We start from the raw sequence: 16977 nt of genomic DNA, 5'->3' as shown, positions 1-16977 counted from the left end.
CACTCTTCTGGGAAGGCTTTCCACTAGATGTTGGAACATTGCTGTGGAGACTTGATCCATTCAGCCACAAGAGCATTAGTGAGGTCGGGCACTGATGTTGGGCGATTAGGCCTGGTTCGGAGTCGAGGTTCCAATTCATCCCAAAGATGTTCGATGGAGTTGAGGTCATGGCTCTGTGCAGGCCAGTCAAGTTCTTCCACACCGATCTCAACAAACCATTTCTGTATAGAACTCACTTTGTGCATGGGGGCATTGTCAAGCTGAAACAGTAAAGGGCCTTCCCCAAACTGTTGCGACAAAGTTTGGAAGCACAGAATTGTCTAGAATGTCATTGTATGCTGTAACATTAGCCCGAACCATGAAAAACAGCCCCAGACCTCCTCCTCCACCAAACTTTACAGTTTGCACTATGCATTGGGGCAGGAAGCCAAACCCACATTTATCCATCGGACTACCAGAAGGTGAAGTGTGATTCATTACTCCAGAGAACGAGTTTCCACTCCTTGCTGTGTTATTCTTATCTCGTACTTCAGTTCTTTTTTTGTTGTTGTTATTTTCTTAAAACTGCATTGTTGGTTAAGGACTTGTAAGTAAGCATTTCACTGAGGTCCACACCAGTTGTATTCGGCACGTGACAAATAAAATTCGATTTTTATTTGATTCCACCGCTCCAATGGCGGCGAGCTTTAAACCACTCCAGCCAACGATTTCCTGGTAATGGGAGGGGGGGGGGGGGGGGGGGGGGGGCTTGTTCGTTGTGTTGTTCGTCTGTAGTTCAGCACATGAGAAACACTATAGTTAGAGTGCCCACATATAGTTCATTGTATTCCAATAATTACCCATGAATCAGCATTGCACAAGAATCTTGACGCATGGAAGCGGATCAGCGCAAGATATGGGTGTGCTCCTATATAGCCTAACATCTGTTGCGGGGCATTACGCAGCACTCGAAGAGCACGTTGTAAAAGATTAAATATAATCCCCCAATATTTTGTTTAAAGGCTCCTAGCCAAGCTTGGCAATGTGGAAGCTTCACCATGCATTAAGAGTATTACAACTTCCCCCAGCACATTTCATTATGAGGGCGTCCAATCCCCTTTAGATTTCATATTCCAAAAGGCCACAAAATCATAACAATATACTCCCGCTTGACAGTTGGCCAACCTTTAAAAGCGTTGTATAAATATGGAGGCAGTTAAGCAAATAGGCCTTGTTAATTACATTTCAAACTACTAGACCGGGGCTGTGGTAGACAAATGTTAAATGTTTTTGACAATGGCAGATACGTTAATGTAGTTAATGACCATCATAGAAATGGTATTAGAACAGGGCCAAAAGAACAGGGTGACAAACCCTATTAGCAAAGGACTCCTCATCATAATCTGTCAAAGTTATATCATCAACTTCCTAGACCCCAGGAAGAGTTGCAGCTGCCTTGGAAGCTGGGAATGGGGATCCTAATAAAATACAAAATGTTTTACAATTTTGGTAATTTAGCAGATGCTCCAATCCAGAGCGACTTACTTGGGCAATTAGGGTTGCTCAAGGGCACATCGACAGAACGTTCACCTCGTCAGCTTGGGGATTCGAACCAGCAACCTTTCGGTTAGTGGTCCAACGCTCTTAACCGCTAGGCTACCTGCATGAATACCTATTACCAACGCTCGAAATGAAAGGCCTTGAGATAAAGCATTTCACAATGGAGTTAGAGTTTTTGTGGGACTTATCTTGATCTGACAACCACAGGAGCCATTGTCATCTTATTAAAGGGATATGAATACAGTTGTGGCCAAAAGTTGAGAATGACACAAATATTAATTTCCACAATGTTTGCTGCTTCAGTGTCTTTACATATTTTTGTCAGATGTTACTATGGAATACTGAAGTATAATTACAAGCATTTCATAAGTGTTAAAGGCTTATTGACAATTACATGAAGTTGATGCAAAGAGTCAATATTTGCAGTGTTGACCCTTCTTTTTCAAGACCTCCGCAATCCGCCCTGGCATGGTGTCAATTTACTTCTGGGCCACATCCTGACTGATGGCAGCCCATTCTTGCATAATCAATGCTTGGAGTTTGTCAGAATTAGTGGGTTATTGTTTGTCCACCCGCCTCTTGAGGATTGACCACAAGTTCTCAATGGGATTAAGGTCTGGGGAGTTTCCTGGCCATGGACCCAAAATATCAATGTTTTGTTCCCCGATCCACTTAGTTATCACTTTTGCCTTATGGCAAGGTGCTCCATCATGCTGGAAAAGGCATTGTTCTTCACCAAACGGTTCCTGGATGGTTGGGAGAAGTTGCTCTCGGAGGATGTGTTGGTACCATTCTTTATTTATGGCTGTGTTCTTAGGCAAAACTGTGAGTGAGTCCACTCCCTTGGCTGAGAAGCAACCCCACACATGAATGGTCTCAGGATGCTTTACTGTTGGCATGACACAGGAGTGATGGTAGCGCTCACCTTGTCTTCTCAGGACAAGCTTTTTTCCGGATTCCCCAAACAATCGGAAAGGGGGCTCATCAGAGAAAATGACTTTACCCCAGTCCAATCCCTGTACCTTTTGCAGAATATCAGTCTGTCCCTGATGTTTTTCCTGGAGAGAAGTGGCTTCTTTGCTGCCCTTCTTGACACCAGGCCATCCTCCAAAAGTCTTTGCGTCACTGTGTGTGCAGATGCACTCACACCTGCCTGCTGCCATTCCTGAGCAAGCTCTGTACTGGTGGTGCCTCAATCCCGCAGCTGAATCAACTTTAGGAGACGGTCCTGGCGCTTGCTGGACTTTCTTGGGAACCCTGAAGCCTTCTTCACAACAATTTAACCGCTCTCCATGAAGTTCTTGATGGTCCAATAAATGGTTGATTTAGGTGTAATCATACTGGCAGCAATATCCTTGCATGTGAAGCCCTTTTTGTGCAAAGCAATGATGACGGCACGTGTTTCCTTGCAAGTAACCGTGGTTGACAGAGTAAGAACAATGATTCCAAGCACCACCCTCCTTTTGAAGCTTCCAGTCTGTTATTCGAACTCAATCAGCATGACAGAGTGATCTCCAGCCTTGTCCTCGTCAACACTCACACCTGTGTTAACGAGAGAATCACTGACATGTCAGCTGGTCCTTTTGTGGCAGGGCTGAAATGCAGTGGAAATGTTTTTGGGGGATTCAGTTCATTTGCATGGCAAAGAGGGACATTGCAATTAATTGCAATTCATCTGATCACTCTTCATAACATTCTGGAGTATATGCAAATTGCATCATACAAACTGAGGCAGCAGACTTTGTGATAATTAATATTCGTGTCATTCTCAAAACTTTTGGCCACGACTGTACACCAATCTAACTCCCCTTAGTTACATGTTCTACTGATCACAACGAAAGTCAAAAACTTCTGCATTGTCTTTCGAAACAAACTTTTATTAGACAATGTGATTTTTATTTTGATATCTTATTCTGGTTCATGGAAATGAAGGAAGAGCGAGGGTTGTTCGGTTTGGAGTGATTTGAGGTGCTCCTTTTTTTTACTAGTTTCCCTAATAAGTTGTGTAACAGTCTGATATTAACCTACAAATGAAGTTGCAGTGTCTATGGATCATTCTTATCAATCGTCTTTAGGCTACATATGGGTGGAAGTGAGATTCGAACCCACGCCTGCAGACAGTATTGTAAGGCCGACTATGAGGGGAAAATAATAAAACAGGGAGCAGCAGAAAGTGTGGCACCTTACTCTAAACCCCAATCAGCACTTACTCTTCCTCCTAAAACCATAACTACAGTTGTCAAAATCCCAGTACGGTCTCCAAATAAAAGTATCACATTACCATAAACGTTTACTGCAACAGCTCATATTAGTACAATGACTCTGGGGATAAATAAACATTGTCAGGTTTGTAAAATCTACATGAAACAAATCTGTTTATTATTCGTTTTACCAGTGACTGCTAATCCTCAAGTTTCAAGCTTCAAAAGGGAACATGGCCAAAAGGCATTGAGAGTGAAATATTCATGTTCGATATTTAAATAACATTTCTACTTAGGTTTAAAGATCAATCTATTTAAATGCATGTTAAATGTTTTGATATTTCCGCTCTCCTTATCATTGTTGCGTCATTGTTTCCCTTTTTGATAACCAGTGGGGGCTTGTGCCAGAAAGAGTGAAAGCCCATTCTCAGATAAGCTAAAACAGCATTAACCTGATTTGGAGGATAGAGATTCCAGGTGGTCAAGTACAACAAGGTCTGATTGGTGTGTAAAAGGCATGCCCAGCCTTTGAATGCCAACTCACAGGGAACTATGCATGATGAACTCCTCTCATGTTACTACGTTAAGGTGCACTTACATTTCTCGGAATTTCATGTCACAGATAATAATACAGAGATTGTAGCGTGCTAGCATTCATTTCATCTAGTCTTTGCCACTGCTAACTGCAGAGAAGGCTTTGGGAACAATAATGCGTGGCCCGAGCAATACGTTTTACAATACATTTTCAAACTCAACCTGAGAGGTCAGATTGTAGGTTTTATCACTTGGAAAATGACCATGTCATGAACCTTTGAATGATGAATAAGAATCATGCATTATACCCATCTCCAATATTGCATTGAGGAGATACTTGTATGCCGTTCAAATCATTGAAAGGTATCCGGTGAATGATCAAAGATGCAAAAATCCCACATCAATATGCTTTGTTTGAATCCTTACAAAAAAGCATCACAGGGGAAGAGTACAAGGAGCACCTTAAAAATACCACAGGCACTGAGAAGCATCTACTGCAGTATGAGCAGAGTTCAAAATAACTACATTTCAGAAAAAACACCTGCAGAATGTGCCCACTGCTCAGGCATAGCAAAAATGCAGGTTGAGCAAATGTGACAAGACAAATCTCTAGTGTTGTATTGTGAATCCCCAAAAGTACTGACTTGATTATAAAAGAGGTATTACTTGCATGCATTTTTGCAGACAAGACATTCACTGTGTCTATCAAAATCCATACTGTATGTATGAAATAGAATAAGGGTGAACATGGCTAGACAGTTGAAGAGGGGCATGCCTCTGATTTATAATGACAGGTGAAGCATTTGACATACTGGAGTCAATTAAAAGAATGGATGGATTCCAATATCCAGCTGACTTACCAAGCAGTGCTTGGAACAGGCTGCTTTTGAAGACCCCCATCACTCTCTGAATGGCAGTTTTGAGCTGTTGTTCCTCTGGCTTCCTCAGTTTAGCACAGTAGTCTTCCAAAAGTTCTAGGGCCCTAGCTGTGTCTGCAGGAGGGTACGGATTGGAGACCAGTTAGAATGTTATTCAAAAGGGGAAAAATCATTTTAGTTTATAGTTAAACATACAGTCAAGTGATGAAATAGCAAACATCAGACAAGCACTGGCAGGACTAATTTACAAAGCCAATTTGTTTGTTTGAATAAGGTTTACAGTAGCTTGAGCTTCTGCCCACATTTTTGTCCCCATATGTGAAAACGATTCAAAAAAAAAATGTAATCTTAAGCATGTAATGACAACTGCATGTGCAAAAGATGACGAGGTCACTTGTATGGTTTATAATTAGCAACCATTTTCACTACTAATATGAGGCGCAGTTTTGTAACGGCACAGAAATGTGGAGCATGGATAGTGTCCCCGCTTGGCACAGGTGTGAGATACCACTCAGTCATACAGAGACATCATCCTTGGGGTCAGACCCTGTCACCAAGGGAGACCACAGTACACTAAACTATGACTTGTTTCAAAGAAACTCATGAGAACAGACTCTAAAATGGTCTTTACTCACTGCTATTGATTTATAATTCCTGTTAACTTGATGTGGCCCTCTGCTGTCTAGTTTCCAGGAGTAAAAGTAAGTCTGGAAGGTTGAACGATCTTGCATGACTTTCTTTTTATTATTTTATGTTAACCCCCGTTTTCTCCCCAATTTTGTGGTATCCAATTGGTAGTTACAATCCTGTCTCATCACTGCAACTCCCATACGGAGTCGGGAGAGGCGAAGGTCGAGAACCGTGTGTCTTACGAAACACAACCCAACCAAGCTGCACTGCTTCTTGACACAATGCCCACCTAACCCGGAAGCCAGCCGCACCAATGTGTTGGAGATAGCACTGTGCACCTGGTGACCGTGTCAGCATGCACTGCACCCGGCCCGCCACAGGAGTTGCTAGTGCGCGATTGGACAAGGACATCCCTGCCGGCCAAACCCTCCCCTAACCCGGACGATGCTGCGCCAATTATGCGCCGCCCCATGGGCCTCCCGGTCACGGCCGGCTGCGACAGAGCCTGGACTTGAACCCAGAATCTCTAGTGGCACAGCTAACACTGCGATGCAGTGCCCTAGACCACCACGCCAATTCAGGAGGCCTCTTCCATTACTTTCATTGTACAGTACAGTTGAACAACTCAGACAGCATTTAATTTTTATTGCTGCACAATTACAGACCAGTGGCTGAGACTATCTGAGGTCACGCCAGGGCAAGCCTCATTACACATCTATTTATATGGAGTTGCTTTGTGGACTGAACTTACACTACAATCACCATGTATAAAAAGGATATAAAAATCCTTTACTGAATATGATCACACAATTCCCATAAACACTAGACATCATTGGGCTGGAAGTTATCTCCATTATCCACGAAAGGCCTTATGTATAAGGCTATTCCCTGCAATATTCAGTTAACCTGTTAGGGCTAGGGGGCAGTATTGACACGGCCGGATAAAAAACGTACCCGATTTAATCTGGTTACTACTCCTGCCCAGTAACTAGAATATGCATATAATTATTGGCCTTGGATAGAAAACACCCTAAAGTTTCTAAAACTGTTTGAATGGTGTCTGTGAGTATAACAGAACTCAAATGGCAGGCCAAAACCTGAGAAGATTCCATGCAGGAAGTGGCCTGTCTGACAAGTGGTGTTTCATCTTGGCTCTTTTTATTGAAGACTGAGGATCTTTGCTCTAATGTGACACTTCCTACGGCTCCCATAGGCTCTCAGAGCCCGGGAAAAAGCTGAACAATATCGAGGCAGGCTCTGGCTGAAACACATTATCGCTTTTGGCAAGTGGCCGAACAGAGTACTATGGGCTTAGGCGCGTGCCCGAGTCGACCGAATGCTTTATTTTCTTTTGTCTGTTTACCTAAACGCAGATTCCCGGTCGGAATATTATCGCATTTTTATGAGAAAAATTGCATAAAAATTGATTTTAAACAGCAGTTGACATGCTTCGAAGTACGGTAATGGAATATTTAGAAATTTTTTGTCACGAATTGCGCCATGCTCGTCACCCTTATTTACCCTTTCGGATAGTGTCTTGAACGCACGAACAAAACGCCGCTGTTTGGATATAACTATGGATTATTTTGAACCAAACCAACATTTGTTATTGAAGTAGAAGTCCTGGGAGTGCATTCTGACAAAGACAGCAAAGGTAATAACATTTTTTCTTATAGTAAATGTGACTTTTCTGAGTGCTAAACTTGGTGGTTGTCTAAATAGCCCGGCATCACAGGGCTAGCTATCTACTTAGAATATTGCAAAATGTGCTTTCACCGAAAATCTATTTTAAAATCGGACATAGCGAGTGCATAGAGGAGTTTTTAGTAAATTCACCGGAAGTTTGCGGGGGGTATGCTAGTTCTGAACTTCACATGCTAATGTAAAAAGCTGGTTTTTGATATAAATATGAACTTGATTGAACAAAACATGCATGTATTGTATAACATAATGTCCTAAGAATGTCATCTGATGAAGAACATCAAAGGTTAGTGCTGCATTTAGCTGTGGTTTGGGTTTATGTGACATTATATGCTAGCTTGAAAAATGGGTGTGATTATTTGTGGCTGGGTTCTCTGCTAACATAATCTAATGTTTTGCTTTCGTTGTAAAGCCTTTTTGAAATCGGACAGTGTGGTTAGATTAACAAGAGTCTTGTCTTTAAAATGGTGTAAAATAGTCATATGTTTGAGAAATTGAAGTAATAGCATTTCTAAGGTATTTGAATAACGCGCCACGGGATTCCACTGGCTGTTACGTAGGTGGGACGAAATCGTCCCACTGGCCCTAGAGAAGTTAATGAGGAGTGACTTCTGTCTGGCCACTCTACCATAAAGGCTGCGAAGTGCTGCGGAGATGGTTGTCCTTCTAGAAGGTTCTCCAATCTCCACAGAGGAACTCTGGAGCGCTGTCAGAGTGACCATCGGGTTCTTGGTCACCTTCCTGACCAAGGCCCTTCTCCCCCGATTTTTCAGTCTGGCCGGGCGGCCAGCTCTTGGAAGACTCTTGGTGGTTCCAAACTTCATCATTCTTGAATGATGGAGGCCACTGTGTCCATGGGGACCTTCAATGCTGCAGAAATGTTTTGGTACCCTTCCCAAGAATCTGTGCCTCAACACAATCCTATCTCGGAGCTCTATGGACAATTCCTTCGACCTCATGGCTTGGTTTTTGCTCTGACATGCACTGTCAACTGTGGGACCTTGTAAAGACCGGAGTGTGCCTTTCCAAATCATGTCCAATCAATTGAATTTACCACATGTGGACACCAATGATGTTGTAGAAACATCAAGGATGATCAATGGAAACAGGATGCACCTGAGCTCAATTTCAAGTCTCATAGCAAAGGGTCTGAATACTTATGTAAATAAGTTAGCGGTTTATTTTTAATACATATGCAACACATTTTTAAACCTGTTGTCGCTTTGTCATTATGGTGTATTGAATGTAGATTGATGAAGAAAACAAATGTAATCAATTTTAGAATAAGGCTGTAATGTAACAAAATGTGAAAAAAGTAAAGTGGTCTGAATACTTTCCGAATGGACTGTATTAGCCCTAGTACTTAAAATATTTATAAATTCTTATTCATGAAAGCTATAAAAAATGTTTGTTACCCAATATTCCTATCTATAATAAACTACAGGTAACTGCAAAAATAAAGGAAACGCATGAGTAAATGAGATACAAATATATTGAAAACAGGTGCTTCCACACAGGTGTGGGTCCTGGGTTAATTAAGCAATTAACATCATGCTTAGGGTCATGTATAAAAACGCCCAGTTGCCCATTATTTTGGCTACCATGGCTAGAAGAGATCTCAGTGATTTTGAAAGGAGTTTCAAAGGAGCATAGAGGGTTAAAGGGGATGTGTGTCACCAGATCTCCCCCCAACTGAACACTTACGGGAGATTCCGGAGCAGCGCTTAAGACACTTTTTTTCCACCAACAAAACACCAAATTATAGATTTATCATAGAAGAATGGTGTTGCATCCCTCAAATAGAGTTCCTGACACTTGTAGAATCTATGCCAAGGAGCATTGAAGCTGTTCTGGTGACTCAACTCCCTATTAAGACACTGTTGGTGTTTCCTTTATTTTGTACATTATCAATGACTGTTCTGTTTCATAGGCCACATATTAGGCTTACATTACAAGTTATGGGGTAATTTTCTTTAAATTTGCCATTAGCTTACCTACAGGAACATAACCGAGAAAGGCTAAAGGCAAGCCTACACACTGACATGGGTCTAAAAGTGCTGAATGACAAATACTTTTTTTCACTTGTGGCTGCTTAGTGGCGAGACACCTGTTGTGCCAACTACGTTTCTGCTCACCTTTTTTTCTTACAGGCATAGTTGAATCCTGGATCCGTATTGGTATTTCCTCCTGCTATCAGTTCTCTTCAGTGCATCATTAAAAGTTTCCGGCAGTGGTAACCGCTAGGTAGGAAACCACATCATTGGCGAATCAGTTGTACTATAACGTGTGCCCTTAAGTTCAGTTTTGAAAGCTATAGGCTTTTGCTCCAACAGAATCAGTAGGCTAGCCTACAGTCTAAAATAAGACTATAGCATAGGACAAAACAGGCCACAAACAAAAACTATACTTGCAATGTAGTTCGGCATGCTTTGTTCAGTTAATCGTCAGCAAAGATGTAGCCTAACCAATGCTTCGCCGTGATGCATTCAGCCCGAAAGTGTTCAAATAAATAAAATTAAAAAATCCTATTTTCTGTTGTCCTGTGAAGTGTCTTGTGTGGGCTATGGTTCCGATGAAGGCGTGCTGCTGTGCTGACAGGTGCAGCGGCTGTCGCGCGCGCGTTCTGATGTTCCCACACAGACAGTTGTCAGGGGATAATGTCATGGACATTAACTATAGCCTGGGTTAAGTGGTCAGTCGGTATATTCCCTCAATTGACAAACTTTTCTTGAGCCCGGCTCAGCGAGATGTTCCGCGTTTCTATCACTGTCCTTGGAGTTTGATGCTGGCATTGAGTCAATGGCGCTCCCATGTGATGACCTGGAGATTAAAAAATAAATAATCAAAACCAATGGCAGCCCAAAGAAACGTTAAAGGTGGGGTAACGTTAATCCGCAGAGTTAAATATGCAACCAGTGCTATTTTAGCGCGTGGGGGGAAAAAAACGCTAAATAATGAAATGAGTAGGGGTAGCCGCCTATTTGTAGCTTAACACTAACAGCACATCAAGTTTAATTAGGCTACCTTGCAGCAATTACTCAGTCTAATATTTTTTCTATGAATTTGGGGTGTCCCAATTAGTCAAACGAACCAGGTGTGCAGATATGGCAATCAAAATACATAACATTAGCTGGCCAAAATGTATTGCAAGTCATACCACCACGAATACAATTGATGGGCTCCATCCAATATCTCAGTTAGCTAAGGTTATATAGCTGGTGTGATTCTCCGTCATCTTCCTTTGATTTAGGATATGACATGCTTTATAGCCCAAGTCTATTCAACCATTCACAAACTGAAATAAACCCAATGCTCGCAAACACATGCATCGTTGTTGCTCAACCAAGCTAGGCTACCTAAAACGAAAGCCTGGACAGTGAAACTGGAAGTTGGCAAAGCGTTTGGTTAACGATAGCCTTTCCTGATGTCAGTGCGCTCGCGCATGTAGGAAAATACCTGCCTGGCTGATCTTGCTGTAAAACGTATGTCTCTGCAATAACCCGTCTATTTTACACATTTCATATATTCTTTGCGAAATATCTGGAACTTTCTCGCCCTCTTATTTGCTGTGTCACCCCGTTTATATTTCCAAATCTACAGCCACGGAGTGGAAAGCAGTATCAGTTTTAGCTTAGCAACGGAGAGGTTTGTTACTAGCTACACCTTGATTGACAAAACTTTACATCCAATGGCATGGCGGTGCTTTTTGTCCAGGCTCGGGAGTATTAACCAATACAATTTGTTGTGAAAGGTTCAGAGTTCACTTTGGTGCACGTGGTTTAAAATGGCTGCGCCCTTCACTAAATAATGATACAGAAGAAAATATTGAAACAGCTAAACGTTTGCAGCACATAGCTACATTAGAGCTGAAACATCGCAAGGTAAGGAAGGAATACTCGACAGTACAGCAATACATAGACTGGCATTATTCCAGTGTAATCGTGATTAATAATATATAAATGTTTTGCTCTCTGAACTAGGCTACTTGGACTGGGTTTTATAACATGTAATGTTGGCTAGGTAAAGTTAGCAGTCTTATCGAACGTGTTGCATACACGTTCACTCAGCCCTGTCAATGATAGCCAACATTACTGATAGACAGTGACATTTAAAAAATGTGGTCATGCATTGCAGGGAATCTTGCTGAAGATGTCAGAAAACAGCAATGTCGTTGTACAGAAAGGCACCGGCCGCACAGTTCCCAGAGCTCTGATCATTCAAATGATGACGGAAAATTTCGAACGGTTGCCTGAACTTGACAAGTACGTTTTTGTAGGCCTATGCCATAGAAAATGATAAGGCCTCTAGTGGCCAAAATGTTGTTAGCATGGACAGCGCTACAGAGGGCTTTGACTATTTTAATGTAGTCAACTGGCTGATCCCTCCAGGTGACCGTTGGAGTCATGTCCAACCAGTTCATCAGGAGGGATCAGCCAATCTTGAAAAAAAATGTACTACTTCAAAATAGAGATGGCTTCAATGGCACTGTCACAGACACTTTTGATTGGTCAGCTCAGGGTTTCCCAAACCTGGTTCTGGGGCCCCACGTTTTGGTTTTTGCCTTAGCGCTACAGATGATTCAAATAACCAACTCATCAAGCTTTGATTATTTAAATCAGCTGTGTAGTGTTAGGCCAAAAATCAAAACCTGCAACGGGGGGCGACCCCAGGACAGAGTTTGGGAAACCCTGGGTTAGCTAACAACTTCAAACTATGCGCACGCTTCAATGGCGCAGAAGTCCATGTGTTGCGATTCTGTATGGCCAGATTACTCGCAATAGTGATGGGGAAAGTAAGCTTCCTGAAGCATAGTTGAGCACATCTATTTTGTTGCTAAACAACCAACCTGTCTAATGGAATAGGTACAAAGATGAGTCATCCATCTCTATAGCCTAGACATGTTTTCATTTCCTTGACAGCCTTTTGCTCTCATAACATTAACAACCTATGAAATATCACTGTTGTTCTACAGGAAAATCTTCACCTATGGCCCCATGTACCTGGGAGGTAATGGGGCATTTGCAGGACTGATTGCCAACAGCTTATACAGGAGAGCACTGAATGTCACTCAAGGGCGTTTTACATCAAATCTCCCAATGGCTGTCCTACCATTCTTGACAACAGTGGCCATGTATAATGTAGCTGTATCCAAACCATTATTGTCTGGTGAGTGTTTAATTGTTTCAGTTCCAGTTGAAGTTTGACAATATTTTAATTGTTTCTGATATTCTTAAACTCATTTCAGGTGACCTTAACTGTCCAACCTGTGTCCTGATAAGAGGTGCCCTTGTCGGCGCAGTTGGTGCTGGCGTATATCCTATTCTGTTGGCTTTGCCTGTGAATGCAGGCCTTGCAACCAGGTATGTGCTGCTCTTTGCAGTCGGTTTCATCAAGATGCTTGGCTGACTGAATTTGCATAATTATGCCATTGTATTTATCTATCAGGTACAACACTGCACCATTGCCAGAAAAGGGAAACGTCCTCCGTTTTTGGATGAACATTACTCAACCCATCTTGAGGAAAATGGGTGTTGTGATAGTACTACAGGTGTTCTTTGGAACCTACCTAAGCTCCAGACACTTTGACAGCTACTTGAAGTTGATTCAGTTGTCCATCTCAAATGGCGAGGAGCTTCAGGATTAAAACCGTTTCAAACAAACCTAAATGTTCTGTATTTTTATTTTCTTCAGTTCTTGAGTTACATGTAAACATCTGGATAATCATAATGTAATGACTAAATTATAGCAACGCTATCGCTGGAATAAATATTTTATATGCAATGTCAAAGGGCAAAACAAAACCATGGGGGTACTGCAGATTGTAGTTTTTCCCGCTGTTTGCAATGAGGTCGTTTACGGCTATACCGCAAAGTAGAGGCCCATTCATAACTGTAATTCCAAGTAGATGGCAGCGTTCACACTGCAAAGATAAAAAAAAATTACATTTACATTTAAGTCATTTAGCAGACGCTCTTATCCAGAGCGACTTACAAATTGGTGCATTCACCTTATGATATCCAGTGGAACAACCACTTTACAATAGTGCATCTAAATCTTTTAAGGGGGGGGGGGGGGGGGGGGGGGGGTTAGAAGGATTACTTTATCCTATCCTAGGTATTCCTTAAAGAGGTGGGGTTTCAGGTGTCTCCAGAAGGTGGTGATTGACTCCGCTGTCCTGGCATCGTGAGGGAGCTTGTTCCACCATTGGGGTGCCAGAGCAGCGAACAGTTTTGACTGGGCTGAGCGGGAACTGGCTTAGACATTTTTCCAAAAGCTTTTTTTTTTAAATCACAAATTCAGACCATTTACTCAGAACTTGGAAGCACCTTTGGCAGCGACTACAGCCTCGAGTCGTCTTCGGTATGACGCTACCAGCTTGGCACACCAGGATTTGGGGAGTTTCTCCCACTCTTCTCTATAGATCCTCTCAAGCTCTGTCAGGTTGGATGGGGAGCGTCGAGGCACAGCTATTTTCAGGTCTCTCCAGAGATGTTCGATTGGGTTCAAGTCCAGGCTCTGGCTGGGCCACTCAAGGACATTCAGAGACTTGTCCCGAAGCCACTCCTGCGTTGTCTTGGCTGTGCTTAGGGTCGTTGTTCTGTTGGAAGGTGACCCTTTGCCCCCAGACTGAGGTCCTGAGCGCTCTGGAGCAGATTTTCAAAGATCTCTCTGTACTTTGCTCTGTTCATCTTTCCCTTGATCCTGACCAATCTCCCAGTCTCTGCCGCTGAAAAACACCCCCACAGCATGTTGCCACCACCATGCTTTGCAGTAATATTTCGGTATCCTTCCCCACATCTGTGCCTCGTCACAATCCTGTCTCTGACATGCACTGTCAACTGTGGGACCTTCTTATATAGACAGGTGGGTGCCTTTCCATATGTCCAATCAGTTGAATTTAACACAGATGGACTCCAAGTTGTAGAAACATCAGATCAATGGAAACAGGATGCACCAGAGCTCAATTTCAAGTCTCATAGCAAAGGGTCTGAATACTTATGTTTTAAAAAAATAAAATTTGCAAACATTTCTAAGTCAGTTTTCACTTTCATGAGGTAGAGGGGGGGAAAAAATAATCCATCTTAGAAAAAGGCTGTAATGTAACAATGTGGGGAAGGGGTCTGTGTATATATATATATCACACACAGTTCTCACTCAGAGCTTGTCTAAAAATCAACCCTGATTTTGAAGGATGTGCCTTATCTTAATGAGATGCGCAACTGTCTTAGCTCAACAATTATCCTGTCAAATTATACATTCAAAATAAATCATCCCCTCATGTTGATTCCTTGAGCACTACAAATATCATTTAAATCACATTTAGCTCTGCCCAGAATACCCCCTCCTGTGCATTTTACCAGTAGACCGATGTTCTTACGATTTTCCCCCAAGTATCTATAACCTGTTGAGGACAGACGTTCCGCCTGCGGAACCCCTAGCCAACAGCATCTAACAGCGCGAAATACAAAACCAACAAATACCACAATTCAATTTTCTCAAACAATCAACTATTTTACACCATTTTAAAGACAAGACTCTCGTTAATCTAACCACATTGTCCGATTTCAAAAAGGCTTTACAGCGAAAGCAAAACATTAGATTATGTTAGGAGAGTACATAGACACAAATAATCACAGCTATTTTCCAAGCAAGCATATATGTCACATAAACCCAAACCACAGCTAAATGCAGCACTAACCTTTGATCTTCATCAGATGACACTCCTAGGACATTATGTTATACAATACATGCATGTTTTGTTCAATCAAGTTCATATTTATATCAAAAACCAGCTTTTTACATTAGCATGTGACCTTCAGAACTAGCATACCCACTGCAAACTTCGGGTGAATTTACTAAATTACTCATGATAAACATTGACAAAATACATAATTTAAGAATTATAGATACAGAACTCCTTTATGCAATCGCCATGTCCGATTTTAAAATAGCTTTTCAGCGAAAGCACATTTTGCAATATTCTGAGTACATAGCTCGGCCGTCACGGCTAGCTATTTTGACATCCGCCAACTTCGAGGTCACCTAAACTCAGAATTACTATTAGAAAAATTGGATTACCTTTGCTGTTCTTTGTCAGAATGCACTCCCAGGACTTCTACTTCAACAACAAATGTTGTTTTGGTTCCAAATAATCCATAGTTATATCCAAATACCTCCGTTTTGTTAGTGCGTTCAGGTCACTATCCGAAGGGTAACGCGCGAGCGCATTTCGTGACAAAAAATATTAAATATTCCATTACCGTACTTAGAAGCATGTCAAACGCTGTTTAAAATAAATCTTTTGGCTATTTTTCTCATAAAATAGCGATAATATTCCAACCGGGCAACGTTGTATTCATTCAGAGAGAAAGAAAAAAATGGCGAGTTCTCGTGACCTCGCATCTCCAGTCTCACTGTCTGACCACTTAGGCTGACCACTTAAACTCTGCTCCTATACTTAGCCCAGAGACAGCAGACACTCCATTCCACTTTCTGGCGGCTTTAGAGAGCCAATGGAAGCCTTAAAGTGTCACGTTACAGCACAGATGCTGTAATTTCGATAGAGATGCAACAGAAGGACAACAGATTGTCAGACAGGGCACTTCCTGCATGGAATCTTCTCAGGTTTTGGCCTGCCATACGAGTTCTGTTATAATCAGACACCATTCAAACAGTTTTAGAAACTTTAGGGTGTTTTCTATCCAAATCTACTAATTATATGCATATTCTCGTTTCTGGGCAGGAGTAGTAACCAGATTAAGTCGGGTACATTTTTTTTATCCGGCCGTGAAAATGCTGCCCCCTATCCCAAAGAAGGAGCTATTTGCATTGTGAAAACATAATAGGATGCATATGCTCCATCATTTACATTTTAGTTGGAGGCCCACTGGTGGTAGGAACGGCTGCCTTCAGAGCACTATGTAGTGGAATGCTCAGATATATTATGTAGAACAAACAGGCCTGAGATGTAGACAAAGGATTCACATCAGCTCTATCTGTACCATTCTAATACATTTGCCTGTTGAACAGGGAACACCTTACAGAGTTATTTATGGTATTACCAAGTTTGTGTGCCTTTTCAGTGTGTTGTCAAACCATATGAAAGCTGTAGTTTAATAAACTCTAGGGAGAATTGAGCATGATGTCGTCGCTGAAATTAGTAGACAGGATTCCAACCCACAGATTAATTTACCTGCAATTAACTTGTAAAATGCTGCATTGGAAGTGGAACCATAGCAAATCACACACCTAGTTCAACAGTGCCTTCAGAAAGTATTCACACACCTCGACTTCTTGCACATTTTGTTGCAATAGCCTGAATTTAAAGTGGATTAGTTGATTCATTGGCATACACACAATATCAAAGTGGAATGTTTTTCAAACTGTTTACAAATTAAATGAAAAAGCTGAAATGTATTAAATCAATAAGTATTCAACCTCTTTGTTATGGCAAGCCTAAATAAGTTCAAGAGTACAAATTTGCTTAACAGGTC

General features: G+C 41.8%; 2 protein-coding genes across 17 annotated transcripts in view; one reads left to right on the top strand and one right to left on the bottom strand.

Annotated features, from left to right (window-relative positions):
- Nucleotides 1-11138, bottom strand: part of dlg2 (discs, large homolog 2 (Drosophila)) — a 405714-nt gene extending 394576 nt beyond the window's left edge. For 9 of the 16 annotated variants that reach the window (XM_045693434.2, XM_082960253.1, XM_082960251.1 and 6 more), the window contains exons 1-3: nt 10940-11137; nt 9619-10303; nt 5135-5266 (exon numbers count right to left, since the gene is read on the bottom strand). In XM_045693434.2, coding sequence (XP_045549390.1) covers nt 5135-5266; nt 9619-9637 — 151 coding nt within the window. In that variant the 5' untranslated portion in view covers nt 9638-10303; nt 10940-11137. Of the gene's footprint in view, nt 1-5134; nt 5267-9618; nt 10862-10939 lie in introns of those variants that run through there. The other 7 variants (XM_082960249.1, XM_082960254.1, XM_082960252.1 and 4 more) reach the window with 3 other exon arrangements.
- Nucleotides 11139-11227: 89 nt separating this feature from the next.
- tmem126a (transmembrane protein 126A) lies at nt 11228-13136 on the top strand. The gene is given in 5 exon segments (NM_001141527.1): nt 11228-11364; nt 11618-11745; nt 12456-12649; nt 12729-12843; nt 12929-13136. Coding segments are annotated over 4 exon segments (621 nt in total). The 5' UTR covers nt 11228-11364; nt 11618-11632; the 3' UTR covers nt 13128-13136.
- Nucleotides 13137-16977: the final 3841 nt, after the last annotated feature.

This window comes from Salmo salar, chromosome 13 (assembly GCF_965601325.2).
Source record: "Salmo salar chromosome 13, fSalSal1, whole genome shotgun sequence".
Lineage (NCBI taxonomy): Eukaryota > Metazoa > Chordata > Actinopteri > Salmoniformes > Salmonidae > Salmo > Salmo salar.
Note: the sequence above shows the minus strand (reverse complement) of the source record. Positions and strands in the feature narration are given on the sequence as shown.